Below are 20,825 nucleotides of genomic sequence, written 5' to 3'. Positions count from 1 at the left end.
ATCGTAGGTGGGCCCGTCCTTTCTGAGGCACTGTAGTAACCTTACTCCTGAAGGGGACTTCACCAGCCTTTCCTCCAGGCACAGCCCTGAGGTGGGCTCAACCTCCAGCCTTTCCTCCAGGCACAGCCCTGAGGTGGGCTCAACCTCCAGCCTTTCCTCCAGGCTCAGCCCTGAGGTGTGAACACCCCGAGCCCGAGGGGTTGGACTCTGAGTGTGCCAAACTGCTGGAGCAATATTGTGAGCAGCAGCTCCTCTGAAAGCCCAGCTCGATGTAGCTCAGCCAGGGCAATTGCTGAAACCCAGCTCTGATTTCCAGTGGGCCTGCTGTAAATGCAGGAAGATGGGGTTGCAAAGTGTAGGAATTGTGTTTTCCTGTCTGAACCCGGGGTTGTCAGCAGCGGTTCTTTCATGGTGGGATGGAATGTTCTTGCTAAAACAAGTTTCCACTGTTTCATGTCCTCTACACCAGTATATATATGGTGTACATATTAAACTGTGTAAAATTGTACTTTGTACATAGAACTCTGTACAATATGGAGGTACAGCCTTTTTTTTGGTTTTGTTTTTTTTTCCTCCCCCCTTTTTGGTACAGTCTTGTACAGTATTAGGAGTCGATGTGTTGGAAGTGTTAAATCCATACTGGGGCAACGAAATGTATCCATTGTCATTAGCAATAGTTTTGGAGAAATAAATGTTTTGGGTATGGTGGAAACACTGACCTGAGGGTGCTGCTGTGTGATGTCCTGGGGTGGGAGAGAGGGAGAGCACGGCCTGGGGCTGCTGGAACGCTCAGGGATGATGCTGAGGGGCTGGGGAGCGGCTGAGGGAGGATCTGCAGGAGCCAGGAGTGCCTGTGCCATCCTGGGCATGGGGACACTGATGGCAGGAGTGCCTGTGCCATCCTGGGCATGGGGACACTGATGGCAGGAGTGCCTGTGCCATCCTGGGCATGGGGACACTGATGGCAGGAGTGCCTGTGCCATCCTGGGCATGGGGACACTGATGGCAGGAGTGCCTGTGCCATCCTGGGCATGGGGACACTGATGGCAGGAGTGCCTGGTGCCATCCTGGGCATGGGGACATTGATGGCAGCAGTGCCTGGTGCCATCCTGGACATGGGGACACTGATGGCAGCAGTGCCTGGTGCCATCCTGGGCATGGGGACACTGATGGCAGGAGTGCCCGGTGCCATCCTGGGCATGGGGACACTCGATGGCAGGAGTGCCTGTGCCATCCTGAGCATGGGGACACTGAGGGCAGGAGTGCCTGGTGCCATCCTGGGCACGGGGACACTCGATGGCAGGAATGCCCAGTGCCATCCTGGGCACGGGGACACTGATGGCAGGAGTGCCTGGTGCCATCCTGGGCATGGGGACACTGATGGCAGGAGTGCCTGTGCCATCCTGGGCATGGGGACACTGATGGCAGGAGCTTCTGGTGCCATCCTGGGCACGGGGACACTCGATGGCAGCAGTGCCTGGTGCCATCCTGGGCACGGGGACACTGATGGCAGGAGTGCCTGGTGCCATCCTGGGCATGGGGACACTGAGGGCAGGAGTGCCTGGTGCCATCCTGGGCATGGGGACACTGATGGCAGGAGCTCCTGGTGCCATCCTGGGCATGGGGACACTGATGGCAGGAGTGCCTGGTGCCATCCTGGGCATGGGGACACTGATGGCAGGAGTGCCTGTGCCATCCTGGGCATGGGGACACTGATGGCAGGAGCTTCTGGTGCCATCCTGGGCACGGGGACACTCGATGGCAGCAGTGCCTGGTGCCATCCTGGGCGAGGGGACACTCGATGGCAGCAGTGCCCGGTGCCATTCTGGCAGCGGGACAGGAGCAGCGTGGTGGCACAGAGGGAAGGGGGACACCAAGGATGTGGTGAAGGAGAAGGCAATGGCCTGGAGCTGAAGGGGAGCAGGGTCAGGTGGGATTTTAGGCAGGAATTGTTCCCTGTGAGGATGGGCAGGCCCTGGCACAGGGTGCCCAGAGCAGCTGGGGCTGCCCCTGGATCCCTGGCAGGGTCCCAGGCCAGGCTGGAGCACCCTGGGACAGTGGAAGGAGCCCCTGCTGTGGAATGACAAGAGTTGAAAGGTGTCTCCCAGCACACCCCACTGTTCTGTGACCCCTCTGGTTCCTGATCGCAGCCCCGTTCCCCCAGCCCGCGCTCGCACGCAGCCTCCGCAGCAGCATTCCCCGGGGCAAGCACTTCCCTGGCAGTGACCTGATTTAAAATTGCTTAATCTTCATCATTTTCCTGTGGAGGATGGACCCCCAGCTGGCTCAGGAAAGAGGATTTAGGATTGGGATTATGGATTGGATCATTATTTGATCATTACCAGCTTTCCCCCGTCTCCGTTTTTCCACAGGCCTTTTTCAGAGCCCGGAGGGGGAACGTGGCAGGGCTGTTCATTGTGACTTCCTTTTCTTAAGATTCGAAGGAATCACTTCCTTTCAGTGAGGTTTGATGTCTGATTGAGGCATTTTGTCCCCCCCGTCCCTGGGGTGAGCGTCCCTGTGCTCCCTGTCCCACATCTTCTCCGCAGGGATCAGCTGGAAATCCGGGATGGTTTTATTCCAAAATCACAGCAGCCTCTGTGGCACCACCCCAGAGCCAGCTGGGCACGCTGCTGGTGGCTTTTTGCTTTCAAAACATGAAAGAGGAGTCAGAGAGCAATGGGGTGGCACAGCTAGCAAGGGATTTTTCAGCAGAAGACGCTGTGATTATCTCTTAAACCCTCATCAGACCACCGGTGGGTCCCTCACAAACCCCGTGGTTTTTAACAAATAAATAGTTTTTGGTGGTTTTTAACAAAGAAACACCGTGGTGAGTGCTGGGAGGGTTCAGCTCTCACGGACGTGCCACAGGTGTGCCACAGTGACACCGAGGGGACAGCACTGGGCTCGTGGGATTCTCGGGTTTGCTGACCCCAAGGACGAGGTCCCTGCTGCACACAGAGCTCGCTGCTTGTCCTTTATTCTTCGGGCTTTGCTGCCACCAGCTGGAACAGTTCATTCTTGTCACAAATTGCTTTCAAGGCCGGGTTTTTTGTCTCTCCCAGCCTGAGCCTGATGCGCTCTCCCACCACACCAGGGTTTATCCCCTGTGGGCACATCCAGTCCTGGGGTGCAGATGGGACTGGGGAGGGAAATCCTGCTGATGGGGCAACCAGGGAGAGGAACTGAGCTGGGAATGTTAAAAGGATAGCAGAAGAAAGCATAAGGGGGCTGGAAGAAGGCAGGCAGGTGTTGGAGCCAAGTTCCCTGCACTCCAGCCACGGGCTTGGCCAGCAGCATGGGGACAGCCTGATGCTCCTGTTTCACATGCACAGAAAATACAACCAGACACAATTTCAAGAAGTCACCCCGGCCCTTTCTCTTCCTGTCAGCTTAGCTGCAGCAGAATGACTTCAATCAAAGTGCTTTCAGGTTTCGTGTGGTTAAACCGACGTCACCGCAGCTGCTGAGACTCTGCCACCCCTTCCCAGCCCCGGGCACCCCTGGACAGCCTCAGGGACAGGGCCAGGCTGTGCCCTCTGCCAGCTCTCTGGAGGCTGTGGATGGGAAAATGAAGCTCAGCAGGAATTAAGGAATTAATTAGGGGTGGGGTTTTTGTGCAGGCTGGTGAAGCAATGCCAGTGTTTGATGCCGCACACGCTGATCAACTCCCAGACCTTTGGAGGCTTTATTGGTGAGGATGGAGCCTTTAGGGACATCCACGCCAGCCTGGAATAATTCCTGACAGTGGGACCCTGAGTCTGAGCTGGTCACGGTGAAAACAGAGTGAGCAGGGACAGGAGCAGCCCTGCTGTGCCCTGTGCAGGCAGCAGAGTGCCCTGAGCCCCACATCCTGCCCTGCATCCCACCCTGAGCCCCACATCCTGCCCTGCATCCCACCCTGAGCCCCACATCCTGCCCTGCATCCCACCCTGAGCCCCACATCCTGCCCTGCATCCCACCCTGAGCCCCACATCCTGCATCCCACCCTGGCCCACATTACATATTCCACCCTGCATCCCACATCCTGCTCTGCATCCCGCATCCCATCCTGTCCTACATCCCATCCTGCATCCCACATCCTGCATCCCACACTGTCCTGCATCCCACATTCCGCATCCCACATCCTGCATCCCATCCTGTCCTGCATCCCACCCTGCATCCCACATCCTGCTCTGCACCCTGTATGTCACCTGCATCCCACATCCTGCATCCCACCCTGTCCTGCATCCCACATCCTGCTCTGCACCCTGTATGTCACCTGCATCCCACATCCCGCATCCCACCCTGTCCCACATCCCCGACAGGGAGCCTCCACAGTGCCAGCCGTGCCAGGCGATGCTGTGTCCGTGCCACAGCTCGAGCACCGACCCCGTGCTGGCACAGATAACAAGGGCTGGACACCCACCCTGAGCGCGGATCCTGATCCGGCTCTGCTTCCCAAATCCCCGCCCAGCAGTGCCCATGGCCACCGGAGCTCAGCACCTTCAGCCGCCACCGGAGCTGTCCTGGAGCAGCCCAGGTGCCGGGGGATGGCAGCCCGGGGATGGCTGCCCGGGTCCCGGGGGTGGCAGCCCCCGTGCAGGGGGACGGCAGCCCGGGGATGGCTGCCCGGGTGCCCCGGGATAGATGACCGAGTGCTCCGGGGGTGGCAGCCCGGGTGCCCGGGGATGGCTGCCCGGGTGCCCGGGGATGGCAGCCCAGGGATGGCAGCCCGGGGATGGCAGTCCCGGTGCCGGGGGATGGAGCCCGGGGATGGCAGTCCCGGTGCCGGGGGATGGCAGCCCAGGGATGGCAGCCCGGGGATGGCAGCCCGGGTGATCCGGGGGATGGAGCCCGGGGATGGCAGTCCCGGTGCCGGGGGATGGCAGTCCCGGTGCCGGGGGATGGAGCCCAGGGATGGCAGCCCAGGGATGGCAGCCCGGGTGATCCGGGGGATGGAGCCCGGGGATGGCAGTCCCGGTGCCGGGGGATGGCAGTCCCGGTGCCGGGGGATGGAGCCCGGGGATGGCAGTCCCGGTGCCGGGGGATGGAGCCCGGGGATGGCAGTCCCGGTGCCGGGGGATGGAGCCCGGGGATGGCAGTCCCGGTGCCGGGGGATGGAGCCCGGGGATGGCAGTCCCGGTGCCGGGGGATGGAGCCCGGCTGGGAAGCGTTCTCCCGAGCAGGAAGCTGAGGCGTTTCCTCCTGCAGCGAGGCCGCGCTCGCCGGGCGGGTTTTGCAATCCGCGGGTTTCAGTTCCCGGGCGGGGAGGCGCCTCTGGCCCGGCGCTGCTCCGCTCCCGAGCTCCGGCATCTGCGGGCTCCTGCTGCCAGCCCGGGCGGCTCTGGCAGCGCTGGGCTCGCTCCATGCCCGGCCTCGGCCCCGGGGCTGCCCAGGGGAGCGGCCGCGATTCCCGCAGGGAATTCCCGCAGGCTGGAGCTCGGTGGGATAACTCTCACCCGCCCGGGCTGAGCCCCGCGCTTCCCGGCGGACATGCAGAGCACCCCCAACTACCTGTGGAGCACCGAGGACCTCCTGGGCCAGGGGGCCACGGCCTCTGTCTACAAAGCTCGCAACAAGGTGAGCGGGGGCAACTGGGGGGGCAGGAACCCCAAAACTCCCGAGCCCCGGTGCCCCCCATCCCTGCCGCCCCGCGGGATGCCCGAGCTCCGCTCCGCTCGCCCTCCCGGGAGATCCTTGCCCGTGGAGCAGCTCGGGCGCTGCTCTGTGTTTTATTTTCGTTCTCCACGGGGCTCCTTCCCCTGCTCTGCGGCTCCAGGGCGGCTTTTGGGGCGCTCGCGGCTCCTTTTGGCGGCTCCCGCTCGCCGCGTTCCCGAGCGGCGCAGGGGGAAGGAGCTGCTGTTTCCCGGGGAATGCCCAGAGGTTTTGAAAACCCCATCCCTGGCCATTTGCATACTTCATGCAAACACTTGCCGGGCTTGGAGCGGGCTCTCCTCCTCAGCAGCCTTTGAAGTTTATTGAGCAAACTGCGGAGAGCGGGCTGGGAACATCCCCGCGGCTCGGGGAGCTGCCAGCCTCGGCTGCAGACGGGAACCTTTTGTGGGGCCGGATAAAAGCAGCGACACGCAGCACGTGGGTGCAGGGACAGGAAGGGCAGGGGGGTGAAGAACAGCGGTTTGTTTGTGCAGCGGAGCAGACGCGGTGCAGAGGCATCATTTCATCATTTACATCCCGAGTGGGCTGTGGGAGCCGGGACAGAGCTCCCGGAGCTGCTCTGCGCCTGAATGGCATCACCTCGCGTTTCCATTCCCTCTTTTTGCTCTTTTCCCAGAAATCGGGGGAGCTGGTTGCCGTGAAGGTGTTTAACAGTGCCAGCTACCTGCGGCCCCAGGAGGTGCAGATGAGAGAGTTCGAGATGCTGCGGAAGCTGAACCACAAAAACATTGTCAAATTATTTGCCGTGGAGGAGACGGTGAGCGGGAACCCCTCTGGGAAACGCTGGGGCTCACCAGCCGAGGGAGGGCACCTGGTCCTGCCTGGCTGGGGGGACACGGGGCTGGCTGAGCCGTCCCCATGTGCCCCTGCAGGGCAGCAGCAAGCAGAAGGTGCTGGTGATGGAATATTGCTCCAGTGGCAGCCTGCTGAACGTGCTGGAAGACCCAGCCAATGCCTTTGGCCTGGCCGAGTCCGAGTTCCTCATCGTGCTGCAGTGTGTGGGTGAGTGTGGGGGTCGGGGGCCACCAGCCTCTGCCACCAGCAGGGACTGAGACCCTCCAGCTGGGGGCTGGGGGACCCTGCAGGCACCAGCCCTGGGCACTGAGGGCTCAGGAGTTGCAGCCCTGAACAGGATGGGGTTGAGCTCAGTGTTGAGGGATTCTCCTTGCTCTGGGAAGATGCTGTGGCAAGGGGCGGTGTCCTCATCCTCTCCATCCCCCCAGTCACGCTGATCCCCAGCTAAGTGCACCCAGCATGGGATTTCCCCCCTCTCCAGCCCTTTTCTCAGCTCCCATTCCAGTGCACTGGAAGGTGCACTGAGACTACCAAGGCGCAGCTTAAACAAAAGCATTCAGCTCACGCCTGGAAGATGTCTGCCAGCATCAGATCATCTTGATGCCAGACTCTAGCCCAACTGACAAGACCTGGGAGAACAAAGCTGCTTCCTACACCTAACTAAAGCATTTACTAGTCCCAGTACAGGCGATAGAAAAGACACCACTGGAGCGATAGAGACCTCGTACCGTAAGGGAAAGAGGAAATAACAGTGAATGAGCCAAGCTATAAAAGATCAACCCTTGTACCTTTGCATCATGGTCCAGCAAGAAAAACCAAGCAAAATGAATTTAAGTTCACCATCCCAAAACCCAAGCGAGCTACTTATGAGCAGCTGTTATTGAGTGAACCCATCTCTGAGGCAAAAGAGTGGGATGACTTGTGAGTAGAGGGGAAAAGCCAACTGAGCTGGGTGATAGCTGGTTGGCTGTTTTCTGGTTTGAGTTTTTCAACTCAAACTGGCCCCCCTGTGATGGGATTCAGAGCTTGTTCTGACTCCTGAGATGTTAGAAAGTCCTTTTTCCCAGCCCCGCGACCGAAGAAGTCGAGATTCTTCAGCTCTGCTTCTCAAGGTTGTCTATTTTCTCTTATCTCATACTTTCTGACCTGCTGAGATCTGTCCAGCAGGTTGAGCTGAGGCACAGTGCCCGCCCTTGGGGTGGTGTTAGCTTTTTATACTGAGAACCACGTGTGCTTTATTTACAGTGACATTGCAACACCTGTCACCTGTGTTAGACAGTCTGTCTCTACTCTGAACCAATCCAAAAGTGTCACCATCACAGCAGAAGATGGAGGAGAAGGAGAAAGGCAGATTCCTCCATCTTGCCTCTTGAACCCCCATTCTAAAACCCCAAAATTCTACTTTTTCCCCCTGTGACAAATCAACTGTCGTTCTACTCAAACTCTTGTGGCTTGTAAATCCTCTCACAGAGCTGGTAGTTTCTTTCATGGGTTAAAGTCGAAGGCACAGGGGTCTCTGACTCCCTGCCAAGGTTTCTGACCCCTCCAGGGCAGCCAGAGCAATGTCCTGGGCTCTGACACCCCTGGAGCCCAGTGGCCCAGCCCCACACACGAATTGTGCCTCCCCCGTGTGCCAGTGGCAGGGATGAACCACCTCCGTGAGAACGGCGTGGTGCACAGGGACATCAAACCCGGCAACATCATGAGGCTGGTGGGGGAGGACGGGCAGAGCATCTACAAACTGACGGATTTCGGAGCCGCCCGAGAGCTGGAGGACGATGAGAAGTTTGTGTCTGTCTACGGGACAGAGGAGTACCTCGTGAGTAGGGCATGTGGCCTGGTGGCCCTGCAGTCCTGGGGGAGGCTGGCCCTGTCCCTCAGTTCTGCGGCCGAGTCTCTGGAGAGCCTGATCCACAGTTTTGGACGGGGAGGGGCTCAATGCTTTGTGGCAGGGCTGCAGGTGATGGTTTTGGGGAGGACCCAGAGCTCTGTGAGAGGTGAATTTTTGTGGGGGAGGACCCAGAGCTCTCTTAGAGGTGATTTTTTTTTGGGAAGAACCAGAGCTGTGTTCCAGGTGATGTTTTTTGGTCAGGACCCAGAGCTGTGTTAGAGGTTTTTGGGATGACCCAGAGCTCTGTTAGAGGTGATGATTTTTGGGAGGACCCAGAGCTCTGTTAGAGGTGATGATTTTTGGGAGGACCCAGAGCTCTGTTAGAGGTGATGATTTTTGGGAGGACCCAGAGCTGTGTTGGAGGTTTTTGGGGAGGACCCAGAGCTCTGTTCCAGGTGATGATTTTTTGGGAGAACCCAGAGCTCTGTTCCAGGTGGTGTTTTTCAGTCAGGACCCAGAGCTGTGTTAGAGGTTTTTGGGGAGGACTCAGAGCTCTGTTCCAGGTGATGATTTTTTGGTCAGGACCCAGAGCTCTGTTCCAGGTGATGATTTTTGGGAGGACCCAGAGCTCTGTTGGAGGTTTTTGGTCAGGACTCAGAGCTCTGTTCCAGGTGATGATTTTTGGGAGGACCCAGAGCTGTGTTAGAGGTTTTTGGGGAGGACTCAGAGCTCTGTTCCAGGTGATGATTTTTTGGTCAGGACCCAGAGCTCTGTTCCAGGTGATGATTTTTGGGAGGACCCAGAGCTCTGTTGGAGGTTTTTGGTCAGGACCCAGAGCTGTGTTCCAGGTGATGTTTTTTTGGGAGGACCCAGAGCTCTGTTCCAGGTGATGATTTTTTTCAGTCAGGACCCAGAGCTGTGTTCCAGGTGATGTTTTTTTGGGAGGACCCAGAGCTCTGTTCCAGGTGATGATTTTTTTCAGTCAGGACCCAGAGCTGTGTTCCAGGTGGTTTTTCAGTCAGGACCCGTTTCTCCGTGCTTCCCCCCCAGCACCCCGACGTGTACGAGCGAGCCGTGCTGCGCAAGCCGCAGCAGAAGGCCTTTGGTGTCACCGTGGACCTCTGGAGCATTGGTGTCACCTTCTACCACGCTGCCACCGGCAGCCTGCCCTTCGTGCCCTTCGGGGGACCCCGCAGGAACAAGGAGATCATGTGGGTGCCGTGCCCAGCTGTGGTGGGGAGCTGGGACTGTGCTGGGGGTGGCTCACTCGGGTTTAACCCCACGTGGCCCCAAAGCCCTGCCAAGGGGCCTGTGGGGAGTGGGGTGTGTGCAGAGAGGGGAAGAATCCGTGTCCCCTTTGCCACGTTTTCCCTCCACATGGGGTGCTTGGGTGGGGCACTGAGCATGGGGGGCGTCCCTGCCCATAGCAGGGGGGTGGAACCAGGGGATCTTTAGGGTTCCTTCCAACCCAGGGAATTCTAGGATTCTGTAAAATGCATTCCCACAACCTCCTGGCTAAACAGCTGGAAGGGGAGGCAGGGTTAATGCTCACTTGGAAGGTTTTGACTGTTCCTTGCAGTGTTTTCCCTCTGGGCACTTCCTTTTCCCCCAGGGAATCACGTTTTCCCCAGCACATCCACGCTCTGCCCTTTCCCTCCACCTGAGGGACGCAGAGCTCGCTTGGCTCAAGTCAGCAGCAACAATTCCCATCCCACAGGTACAAAATCACCACGGAGAAGCCTCCAGGGGCCATTGCAGGCATCCAGAGGCAGGAGAACGGGAACATCGAGTGGAGCTACGAGCTGCCCATCACCTGCCGCCTCTCCACGTGAGTGTCCCTCGCTGGGGCTGCAGCTCCCGTGTCCTCAGACAGCACATGAGGGGTTAACAAGGCACAGAAGCTTTTCATCCTCAGGTGTGACAGCTTTCAGAGCAGATCTCTGCTGTCCAGACAGGAAAAGGGGGTGCAGGGCAGTGTTTGTGGCTCAGGGTTACACCAGCCCATGCAAACCTCTCTTCTTCCCTGTGGCATTCATATTTTCCGGAAAAATCCCTTTTGCCCGGGATCTTTCTCCTGGGAAGCTGGGGAGCCTCAGAGAAAAAGGAAAACAAGAATTATCTGATTTGCTTCTCCCGTGTTTTGCTCCTTTGGAATGTGTTTGGAGAGTGTTCATTGTTTATAACAGCTGATTGTTCCATTGGTTTCTGTGAGTTGTTTTCACTCTTTGGCCAGTCAGGGCCAAGCTGTGTCAGACTCTGGACAGAGTCACGAGTTTCATTATTATCTTTTAGCCCTCTGTCTGTATCCTTTCTGTGTTCTTTAGCAGAGTTCAGTGTGGCATTCTTTAATATAATACAGATCATAAAATAATAAATCAGCCTGCTGAGAACACGGAGTCAGGTTCATCACTCCTGCCTTCGTCTGGGGGCAACCCACATACAATTCTTCCCTTGCTGCTGCAGGGGGCTGAAGGACCAGCTGATCCCCATCTTGGCGAATATCCTGGAGGTGGATCAGGAGAAATGCTGGGGATTCGACCAGTTTTTTGCAGGAACCAACGACATTTTGCACAGGATGGTGGTGGACGTGTTCTCCCTGCAGCAGGCATCCTCCCATCGCATCTACATCCACTCCTACAACACGTAAGGCTGGCCCAGAGACACATTTGGGGATGGAGCTGTGAGGTCCCCTCACTTCAACAGGGGCACCACCGTGCCCTTTGCCCTGCTCCCAGACCCGGTAAAAACACACCAGGCTCAAATCAGCCTTTGCTGGGAGTGCACTAACAGAGCTCTGGGCACACAGAGAGGTCCAGGGGACTCTGCTGACCTTGGCTGATACTTTGCTAAGAGAAAATATCAACATCTTGGGCAGCAGGCTGCTAAAGGGATGGAAATCTGTGTGCTCACCTCATTGCTTATCCCCTTCCTTTCCCTTTTTCTCCCTTTCAGTACCACCAAGTTTTTAGACGCCGTCTTCAAACAGACAAATATAGCCCCTCACCATCAAGAATATTTTTTTGAAGGACACCTGTATGAGCTGGATCCCAATCTACAAGCTCATCATTTCTGCAAAACCACGGAGAGCAGCCCCCTGACTTTGCTGAGCACCTCGGAGCAGCCTGAGGACGTGGTGGGGGTCCAGTACCGAGACCGTGAGTGTGGGTGGCTGGAGATGCGTCACAGCAGGAGAGTGGCTGCTGCAAGAGGGATTTGTTCCAGTCATTTTCCTGAGAGATTTCCCATTTCCTGCATGATCCCAGCTCCTGGGGCCTGGGCAGTGTTTGACCTGGATCCCAGTTCCCACTGGAGTTCCCAGTTCTCCGGACTGGTCTCTTTTCCCACTGCCAGCTTGTGCCAGTCCCCGTTCCCAGCAGTGACCCCAGTTCCAGCAGCAGGAGTACTGGTTCCCAGTGCCAATTCCCAGTCCTGATGCCAGTTCCCAGTGCCAATTCCCAGTCCTAGTTCTGGGCCCTGGAGCAGGATTAGGGGATCTCAGGGTCACTTTTCCCCTGCCATGTGCTGCTGCTCCACGGCCACGCGCCACGCTGGGCTTTGCAGGGAATTCCCGCCTTCATCCATGCTCCCAAAATATCTTGGAGGGCTGCACTGCGCCTCCAACACTGAGGCTGGAATCCTGAGTGGCCACAGGCTTTATTTGGTGGGTGGGAGCTGCCCACAGCCACCAGCTGGTGACAAACACCCCGACCCTGCCTGTCTTTGCAGCGGCGCTGGAATTCCCAAAGTTCGTGCCCAGGGTGGACGTGGTGGCCGACTGCAGCGCAGCCAAGGTGGGCGTGTGTGCCAGGGCAGCCCCTGGCAGCCCCTGGCAGTGCCCTGTGCCTGGCGCAGGCCCTGGCAGCGCCCTTTGCCTTGCAGAGTGCCGTGGGTGCCGCTCACCAGACCCTGCGCGTGGGGCAGGCGCTGCGGAGGGGCCGGGAGCTGCTGGCCAGGGGCCTGCACTGGGTGATGTGAGTGACAGAGCCCTGCTGGGAGGGCACAGGGGGCACACAGCCTGCCAGGACCCTGGGCTTCGGTGGGTTGGGGGATTCCAGCCTCTTCCTGCTAGTGCAGAGCAGTGGGGATGGTGGGGTGAGCTCCTGGGGGACTTGGAGGGCAGGAGGGGCACTGTGTCCCCATGGGGCTGGTGTTGGGAGGATGCTCCTGTCCTCTTTTGTTCCTTTTAGGTCACTTTTTTCAGTTTAGGAGAGGCTGAGGAAAAACGCAGAATTATTCTATTTATTTATTTATTTATTTATTTATTTATCATTATCATCATCACCATCATTATCATTAACATCATTATTATCACCGTGTGCATCTATTGGAAATGTCCCTCCCCAGGGCAGGGATTTGGTACTGAAGCTTTAAGGTCCCTTCTAACCCAAACCATTCCATGATGAATTTCACTGCCCGACCCACTCCTTTTGGGGCAGGACAGAGGGTGGGAGACCCTAAAAGCAGCAGCCACACGCAGTTTGAGGTCCATCCAGCCCCCCCAGTCTCAGAGCAGCCTGAGAGCAGCCACCAGCTCCATGCCCACCCCGGGCTGGGGCTGTGCTTCCAGGGAGCGCTTCGTGGAGGGGCTGTTTTCTCTCTTGGCAGTGGGAACCTGAGGACGGAGTGCTGCAGGATTTTGGAGCAGAGGAGAGGGGCTCACTCCGTGCTCACCTGCCTGCAGCTCACCCAGGGGAAGACACACGTGCTGTGAGTGAGCTGGGCTGTGCCTGGTCAGATATGGGGCTCTCAAAGGTGCCTGGATAATCAGGAATGAGGGAAATGCCAGGAATAAGCTGATACTGTGGAGGTAGGAGGCTTTTTCGCTGTCAGGGAAATGAGCCACTCTGGCTGTTTGTCCCTCTTTGCTTCAGTTTTTAATGATTTCACTGGAGGCCAGAGTCAGTCCCGGCTGGCTCCTGCTCTGGGGTGTTCTGACTGTTGCAGCCCTGGAGCAGGAAGGAGCCAGGGCTGCTGCCAGCTCCAGGGAAAGGAAAACTGAGAAAATTGGGATAAAATAAAGAGCAGGATGGCACCAGCTCCACGACCCCTTGGGGGTCCGGCCCCTATCACCTACCCTGGAGAGCTGGGATGCATTCCCAGGGATCCAGCATCCCACCAGCCGTGGGGAGAGATCCCATTCCCTTCCAAGAGTCTCCACTGAATTATGGAGAAACCCTGGGCTGCCCTCAGCCTTCCCCTTCCCCACACCCCCCTTTCCCCCCAGCTGCCCTGGGCCAAGCTGAACCCATTTTATCTCAAGCAACCCACGGAGATTTTGCTTTTCTGCTGCTTTTTTTTTGTTGTTGTTGTTGTTGTAGTGGAAAATTCTTTGCTGCTGGGTTGCTGTTCTTTCATGCTTTGCCATTTAGCAAAGTCTCTTAATTTCCATTTCATCTGAAAAAAAATAAAAAAAAATAGGGACACATGGTTCCCATTGAGTGCAGCCCTCAGGGCTGGAGTGCCAAGAGCAGCAGAGCTGCAGCTGGCTGCTCTGGCTCTTCCAGCCCTTCCAGCTCTGCATCAGGAACGTTTCTGCTGACTTAGCCCCCGTGCCACGCTCAGCCTGGCGCTCCCGTGCCAGCTGCAGGCACACACACACCCTCCCAGCTGGCCTGAGGCCAGAGGGTGTAAAACCAACCATTTTGGAACAATCTGGACGCAGCAGGGCGAGTTTTTACCAGATCAGCACTTTGCATCTCGTGGCTCTGAAATCTGGGTTGCGGCCCAAGGAAATCACTTTGCAGCCCCCCAGCACCCCAGCAGAGGTGGATTCCTGTGCCCCAGGGACAGCTGCACTCTCTGGAGGGTTTCCTCCTTTAGGAATATTCATTTTCTGTCTTCCCCCAGGTACGAGGCCGTTCCTGCAGGCAGCAGGGGCCCAGCTGGGGTGGATGTGGTGAAGACAAGGCTGCAGAGGGTGAGGAGCATCCCCAGCCCCAGGAGCCCCCACGGCTCTCAGAGCAGCTGGTGCCAACCTCTGCCCCTCCTCTGCAGGTGGATGAGGAGCTCTCCCAGTGCTCCCACAGCATCTTCGACTTCCAGGGGACACTGGAGGGGATTTTGGCCGAGCTGGTGAAGGACAGGCAGCAAGTGCACGAGGACAAAAGGTGTGTGGGGCAACCCCTGGTGCCAGCTGGCTGTCCCCACCCAGGGCATGGAGCAGTTCCCTTGCCAGGCACAGCCCCTGGTGATGTCCTTGCTCACAGACACGGGCAGCAGGTTCACATTCCACCCCAAAGGGATAACCTGGCTCCAAAAGGCTGATTCCAGCCCAGCCTCACCCCCCTTCCCTGCCTCTTCGCAGCATCCAGCAGATGGAGTGCTGCCTGGAGAAGATGCAGATGATCCACAAGCAGTTCAAGAAGGCCAGGACGTGTCTGAGTGAGTGCCGGGGCTGGGGACACCGGGCAGGAATGTCCCTGCACTGTCCCCATGGGAAAATGGACGATTTGGGTTGCTGGGATCAGCAGTGACTTCATGGAACCCACAGAAGGGTTTGGGCTGGAAGGGACCTTGCAGAGCTTCTGTTTCTGTGTCCTGGCAGTGCCCCGGGGGCTGAGCCAGGACAATCCCCTTCAGCCAGCTCCGTGCCTTGTGAAATTGCCCATTTCTTGGGCTGGCAGCAGCAAATGTGTGGTAACCTTGTTTTTCCTCCCCAGGGCTGAGCTACAACGAGGAACAAATCCACAAGCTGGATAAGTGAGTCCCACCCCGTCCCCTCCCCAGGACCTGCCCCTTGCTCGGGCCAGGCCGGTGCTTGGTGCTTCTGGCTGGGTCCCGAAAGGTTAAAAATTGTCCCTGGTGCTGTCAGAAAGCAGCTGGAGGCGGCTCCTGTGGGCTCCTCCTTGCAGGAGCTCTCCCGGGGAAGGTTTCAAGCCCTGAACTCTTAGAGATGAAGCTGCGGAGCAGCTCTGCAGAGGTGGGGACAGCGAGCTGCTCTGGGGCCACATCCCGAGCTGGAGGGGGCACAAACTCCTTCCAGGCTGCTGCTCACACGGGGCTTGCTCCGAGCCCTTCTTTGTACTGAGATGCTGATTTAGGAAGCGGCCCTGCCTCCCCTAGTGCCCGATGGGTTTGGTGCCTTTGGGAATCCTCCTTTCAGTTTCCACCCCAACCAGGGGGATTCAGCACAGGCAAGAAACACAATGCCCACTTCGGCCTGCAAGAAACAATTCCCACTTCGGCCTGCAAGGAACACAATTCCCACTTCAGCTGCAGCAGGGAGGGTGAAGTTCCCCAGACCCCTTGGTCTCACTGCTCAGTCCAACCTTGAGCCTTTGCCTCCAGTTCCAAGGCAGAGACTTCTCAGCAGTGCCCTGGGTGGGGACAGGGACTGAATCCCCCAGAATGTCCCTCTCCAGGGATCTTCTGTCGTCTCTGTAACTCATTTCTGAGCATCCAGGGCTTCCAAGTGCTCTGTGCTATGGATGGAGTGTGGAGATGTAAAGGGGGATTTCAGGAAATGCTCCTTATATCAAATTTGTATCCCCCAAAACCTCCAAAAGCAAAATGCTCTTTGTATTTGGTATTTTTGTATCCCCCAAAACCTCCAAAAGCAAAATGCTCGTTGTATTTGGTATTTTTGTGTCCCCCAAGCCCTCCCTCTCCCTCACAGCCAGGGTTTGTTCCCTGTCCTTGCTGAGCCTCCAGCCCCTCTTTCTCCGTGCAGGGGCAGCTTTGGGCCCCTGTGATGTCCCTTGTCCAATAACGGGGTTTTCTCTCTTCTCTCGGGTTTAGGCTGAATTTGGGGAACCTGGCCAGGAAGGTTCTGTCCATTTTCCAGAACGACTGCGTCCAGCAGTACCAGGAGGCCCTGGCCCTGCACAGCACCAGGATGAGGTACCCGACCCGCCGGGGACTCGGGACAGGCCACTTTGGAGTGGAAAAGAGCAGAATTTTTTTTTTTTTTAATTTTGTTTTGTTTTGTTGTTGTGTTATTTTGTTGTTGTTGTTGTTGTGTAGTTGTTACATTAATTTTAATATTATAATATATTATATTATATTATAATATATTATATTATATTATAATATTATTATATTATATTACATATAAATTTATATACTTTATAGTATATAATACATAAATTTATAATATAAATTTCTAATATAAATTAAATTTATAATATGTAATATATAAATTTATAGAACTTATTTATTATTATTATTAATTTGCTTGTACCCCCAAATTATTTATATATTAATTTATTTTATTTATTATTTATTATTTATTATTTATTATATAAATATATAGCATATAGTATCTTATCTATAATATTATTAATAATAATGATAATAGTGATAATAATGATAATAATAATTATAGTGATTTTTTATTTATTATATAAATATATAGCATCTATTATCTATAATATTATTAATGATAATGATAATAGTGATAATAATGATAATAATAATGATGATTATAATGATGATAATAATGATGATGATGATGATAATAATAATAATAATAATAATAATAATAATTGTAATAATAATAAAATCTGATAGCCCTCCAGCAAGGATCAGGGCTTCCAAGAGCTCTCTGCCATGTACTGAGTGTGGAGATGGAAACGGGGACTTTGGGACATGCTGAGGGGCTGCACAGGGGTGACAAACGCCCGCCAGCTCTGTGACCCCACTGGAAACCCCAGCTGGCTCCGTCCCCTCGTTCTGCCCGGCTATTTAAATTTTTTTAATTTTTAAAAATTATTTTAAATTTTTTTTCTATTTAAAAAAGCCCCCAAAGCCCCTAAACTCGCAGCTGGATTTGAAGCAGCTCTGGCCTGGGGGAGAGGTAATTTTAGCAGGACAGAATCGCCACTGAGACGGAGATTTTCCCCCTGGGAAGGATCTTCTGCCAAACGGTGCTTGGGAATAACGCACGGAGCAAACGGAATAACGCACAGGGCAAACGGAATAATGCACAGGGCAAACGGGATAACGCACGGAGCAAACGGAATAACACACGGAGCAAACGGGATAACGCACGGAGCAAATGGAATAACACACGGAGCAAACGGGATAACGCACAGGGCAAACGGGATAACACACAGAGCAAACGGAATAATGCACAGGGCAAAGGGAATAACGCACGGAGCAAACAGGATAACGCACAGGGTAAATGGAATAACGCACGGAGCAAATGGAATAACGCACGGAGCACAGGGCAAATGGGATAACGCACGGAGCAAACGGGATAACGCACGGAGCAAACGGGATAACGCACAGGGCAAATGGAATAACGCACAGGGCAAACGGAATAACGCACGGAGCAAACGGAATAACGCACAGGGCAAACAGGATAACGCACAGGGCAAACGGAATAACGCACAGGGCAAATGGAATAACACACAGGGCAAATGGAATAACGCACGGAGCAAATGGGATAACGCACGGAGCAAACAGAATAACTCACAGAGCAAATGGAATAACGCACACGGCAATGAAATCTCCCTCAGTTTCTCTGGGAGTTCTTGGATTGGGGTTTCCCCCTGGATGTGGAGCCCCACAGAACCCATGCAGTGCAGGACAGGGAGGAAAAATCCTTCTCTGTGTTTTCCTGGGGTATTTTTGTACCTGTTTTCCTTATGGAGAAAGCACCATGAGTCACAGCTGGATATTTTTAATTTCTCCTTACTTCAGTTTTAATTGTCCTGTTTTGTTTCCTGCCAGGGTTTGTGGGGTTGTTTTTCTGGGGACTTGAGGTGGATCATTCACCTGAAATACTCTTTCCTTTGTTTTTTTTAAACCCAAACATTTAATTTTTTTTTTTTAATACAACTCCTGGTGTGCCTGCTGGGTGTGAAGAGCCTTTTTTGTGTAGGAACAAGAGGCCCAACCTGTGCTGGGTGAAGTGACAGGCCTGAGCTGCCTCATTTACAATCAACTTTCCCTGATTAATTAGCTGTTAGTGCTGTTTGCATAACCTGGCCAACGGTGGCTGCTGCAGCTGCAATCACAGCAAGCCCTGACTCATTTGCTTCCCTTTAGGATTCTGAATCCAGACAGCTCTGCAGAAAGCACAGACACACACACACACACACAAAATTAGCGACGCCAAGCGTTGCCTGGGAGTTTTGACATCATTTTCTTTTTCCAGGAAAGTTTGTGAGATCAAGAAGCACCTGAAGAGGCTCAGCAACCGCATCAGTGCCTGCAGTGTGGAGATGATGGAGTGCCAGGACTGCCTGCAGGGCGTGCGTGTCCAGGGCTGCAGCTCCCCAGCTCCTCCTGCTCCCTCCCGGGCTCCAGCAGCCCCGGGGCTCATCAGGGCAGCCCCACAGGGTTTTCTACCCCCTTGCTGCAGTTTTTTTGTGGGTGATCCAAGCTGTTTTGTCCTGCTGTGTGAGCAGGGAGTTGGGAAACCTTTGGCAAAGGCACTGCTGGTGTCAAGGGTCGCCTGGCACGGGGCTCCCCAGGCTCCAGCAGCCCCGGGGCTCATCAGGGCAGCCCCACAGGGTTTTTTACCCCCTTGCTGCAGGTTTTTGTGGGTGATCCAAGCTGTTTTGTCCTGCTGTGTGAGCAGGGAGTGGGGAAACCTTTGGCAAAGGCACTGCTGGTGCCAAGGATTGCCTGGCACAGGGGGTCTGTGCCCAATAAATGGGAATTGCAGCAGGAGGAAAATGCTGCTTCACCTCCAGCTGCCACAGCCAAGCTGCTGAGCTGGGGCACAGCCCCTGGCAGTGTGCTGGTCCTTGGGGTAATTTATTTAATTGTTTGTCCTGGGGCAGCGCTCTCTGTGGGTGCTGCTGAGTGTTTGGCCCCGGGTCAGCCCCACGGGCAGCCCCTGGTGTGGGCACTGCCAGGACACTCCATCTCCATCTCCACAGGCTCTGGACAGGCTTCTCCAGGTGGAGCAATGGAATTTGGCCCCTCCTGTGCCTTCCCCTGTCCCCCTGAGCCAGGCCTGCCAGGAGATGGCTCTGCGGTGAGTCCGTGGTGTTGGATAACACCTTTTTTCTGACTCAGAGAGGGGGTAACTGAGAGTTAAAACCTTTTATTGCATTTTCAGTCTCATTTGAAGGGTGAGACAATACGGGTGTTATAATTCACACCATCACAATCAGAAGCCCGCTATTTCCTGATTACAAAACGCTATAAGCATTTCTTAGCTTATTAACTTTTTGTCACACCATGCTGCAAATGCCTTAAGACCAATCATCTAAAACTACCCCTCGTGGGTCCCACTGTAATGCATCTTTCGTAGTTCTATTTCTCCAAAGTATTTTGTCTTATTTGTAAGGCCATCTTTTGAAACCTTCTTCTAGCTCCATTTCTCTCTCAGCAATATCTATCTGATTCCATAACATTTCTAAATCAGTGTTTCTTATCTCGAAGTCTGCATGCAGATTCACACTGTGTGGGGCTTCTACCAGACCCTAAGAACTCTCTACAAATGCATTTCCCACGCTTGGGAACAGGGGGCTGGGGACAGCCCAGCTCCTCGGGGGGGACAGAACCTCCTGCTGCTCATCTTGGGAATGGGGTGAGGGTTCAGTGTCTGCAGGGCTGGAAAGCTGTGACCCTGCTGGGCGTGACCCTGCTGGGTGTGACCCTGCTGGGCGTGACCCTGCTGGGCGTGACCCTGCTGGGTGTGACCCTGCTCCGTGTCCCGTGGGGCATCCCGGCCCTTCAGCAGGAGATGCTCCCAGGGGAAGCAGGGGCTGAGCAGTGCAGGAATCAGGGCTGGCTGTGTCCCTGCAGGATGCAGGAATCAGGGCTGGCTGTGTCCCTGCAGGATGCAGGAGTCAGGGCTGGCTGTGTCCCTGCAGGAATCAGGGCTGGATCTATCCCCAAAGGATGCAGGAATCAGGGCTGGCTGTGTCCCTGCAGGATGCAGGAATTGGGGCTGGATCTGCCCCTGCAGGATGCAGGAATTAGTGCTGGCTGTGTCCCTGCAGGATGCAGGAATTGGGGCTGGATCTGCCCCTGCAGGATGCAGGAATTGGGGCTGGATCTGCCCCTGCAGGATGCAGGAATCAGGGCTGGCTGTGTCCCTGCAGGATGCAGGAATTGGGGCTGGATTTGCCCCTGCAGGATGCAGGAATCAGGGCTGGCTGTGTCCCTGCAGGATGCAGGAGCTGCTGGAGGAGATGAGGTCGGTTTCCTGTGATCTGCAGCTCAACAACAGCATCATCGGGCGGTGAGTGAGGGCGCCCCGAGCGCTGCTCCCAGCGCGGCCCTGCTCCTCACCCTGCTCCTCACCCTGCTCCTCCCGGCAGGGCTGGGCTGGAGGGGCTGGGCGGGCTCCCTGGGAAACACCAAGCCCAGCCCCACTCACTGCTGGGTGCCTCCCGTGGGGTTTTTCCTGCCCCACCTTTGCAGCATGGGCTGGCAGCAGCTGAACTTCTCTTTCTTGGAGTTTTAGCCAAGAAGTTCTCCATCATTTCTTCCCCCTCTTTCCAGCCTTTCCCCGGTGCTGCCCAGCACTGACTGCTGCTCGCTGCCATGGGGAGCTGGATACACATTTTCTGGATGAAAATCTCTGCAAAACCCAGGGTCTAGGATTGTTTTTTTTCCCTAATATCCAATTTAAAACCTC

At 55.5% G+C, this 20,825-nt stretch overlaps 2 protein-coding genes across 3 annotated transcripts in view; both read left to right on the top strand.

Annotated features, from left to right (window-relative positions):
- Positions 1-5,252: 5,252 nt before the first annotated feature.
- Positions 5,253-20,683, top strand: IKBKE (inhibitor of nuclear factor kappa B kinase subunit epsilon). Of its 2 annotated transcripts, none has more exons than XM_038162235.1 (19): positions 5,253-5,562; positions 6,275-6,415; positions 6,531-6,660; positions 8,091-8,272; positions 9,335-9,495; positions 10,002-10,112; positions 10,748-10,927; positions 11,237-11,439; positions 12,011-12,075; positions 12,164-12,255; positions 12,890-12,991; positions 14,132-14,201; positions 14,279-14,391; positions 14,589-14,665; positions 14,944-14,983; positions 16,022-16,123; positions 18,384-18,480; positions 19,114-19,211; positions 20,355-20,683. In XM_038162235.1, the coding sequence occupies exons 1-19, from the start codon at positions 5,476-5,478 to the stop codon at positions 20,428-20,430; spliced, it is 2,127 nt and encodes a 708-aa protein (XP_038018163.1). In that variant the 5' UTR covers positions 5,253-5,475; the 3' UTR covers positions 20,431-20,683. The 2 variants fall into 2 exon arrangements, with proteins under 2 accessions (XP_038018163.1, XP_038018162.1); XM_038162234.1 differs by having other exon boundaries at positions 20,287-20,418.
- RASSF5 (Ras association domain family member 5) overlaps positions 7,981-20,825 on the top strand; it is a 24,175-nt gene continuing 11,330 nt past the window's right edge. The window contains exon 1 of the mRNA XM_038162290.1: positions 7,981-7,985. The gene's annotated coding sequence lies outside the window, so the exon portion shown is untranslated. The remainder of the gene's footprint in view (positions 7,986-20,825) is intronic.

Source organism: Motacilla alba, chromosome 26 (genome assembly GCF_015832195.1).
Source record: "Motacilla alba alba isolate MOTALB_02 chromosome 26, Motacilla_alba_V1.0_pri, whole genome shotgun sequence".
Classification (NCBI taxonomy): Eukaryota; Metazoa; Chordata; class Aves; order Passeriformes; family Motacillidae; genus Motacilla; species Motacilla alba.
This window is presented reverse-complemented; position numbering and strand designations above follow the sequence as displayed.

Coding starts and splice junctions, on each gene's coding strand:
- IKBKE (XM_038162234.1), top strand. CDS start 5,476: ATGCAGAGCACCCCCAACTACCTGTGGAGCACCGAGGACCTCCTGGGC. Junction 12,256..12,889: donor AGGGGCCTGCACTGGGTGAT/GTGAGTGACAGA, acceptor CTCTCTTGGCAG/TGGGAACCTGAGGACGGAGT. Junction 19,212..20,286: donor TGCCAGGAGATGGCTCTGCG/GTGAGTCCGTGG, acceptor GTGTCCCTGCAG/GATGCAGGAATTGGGGCTGG.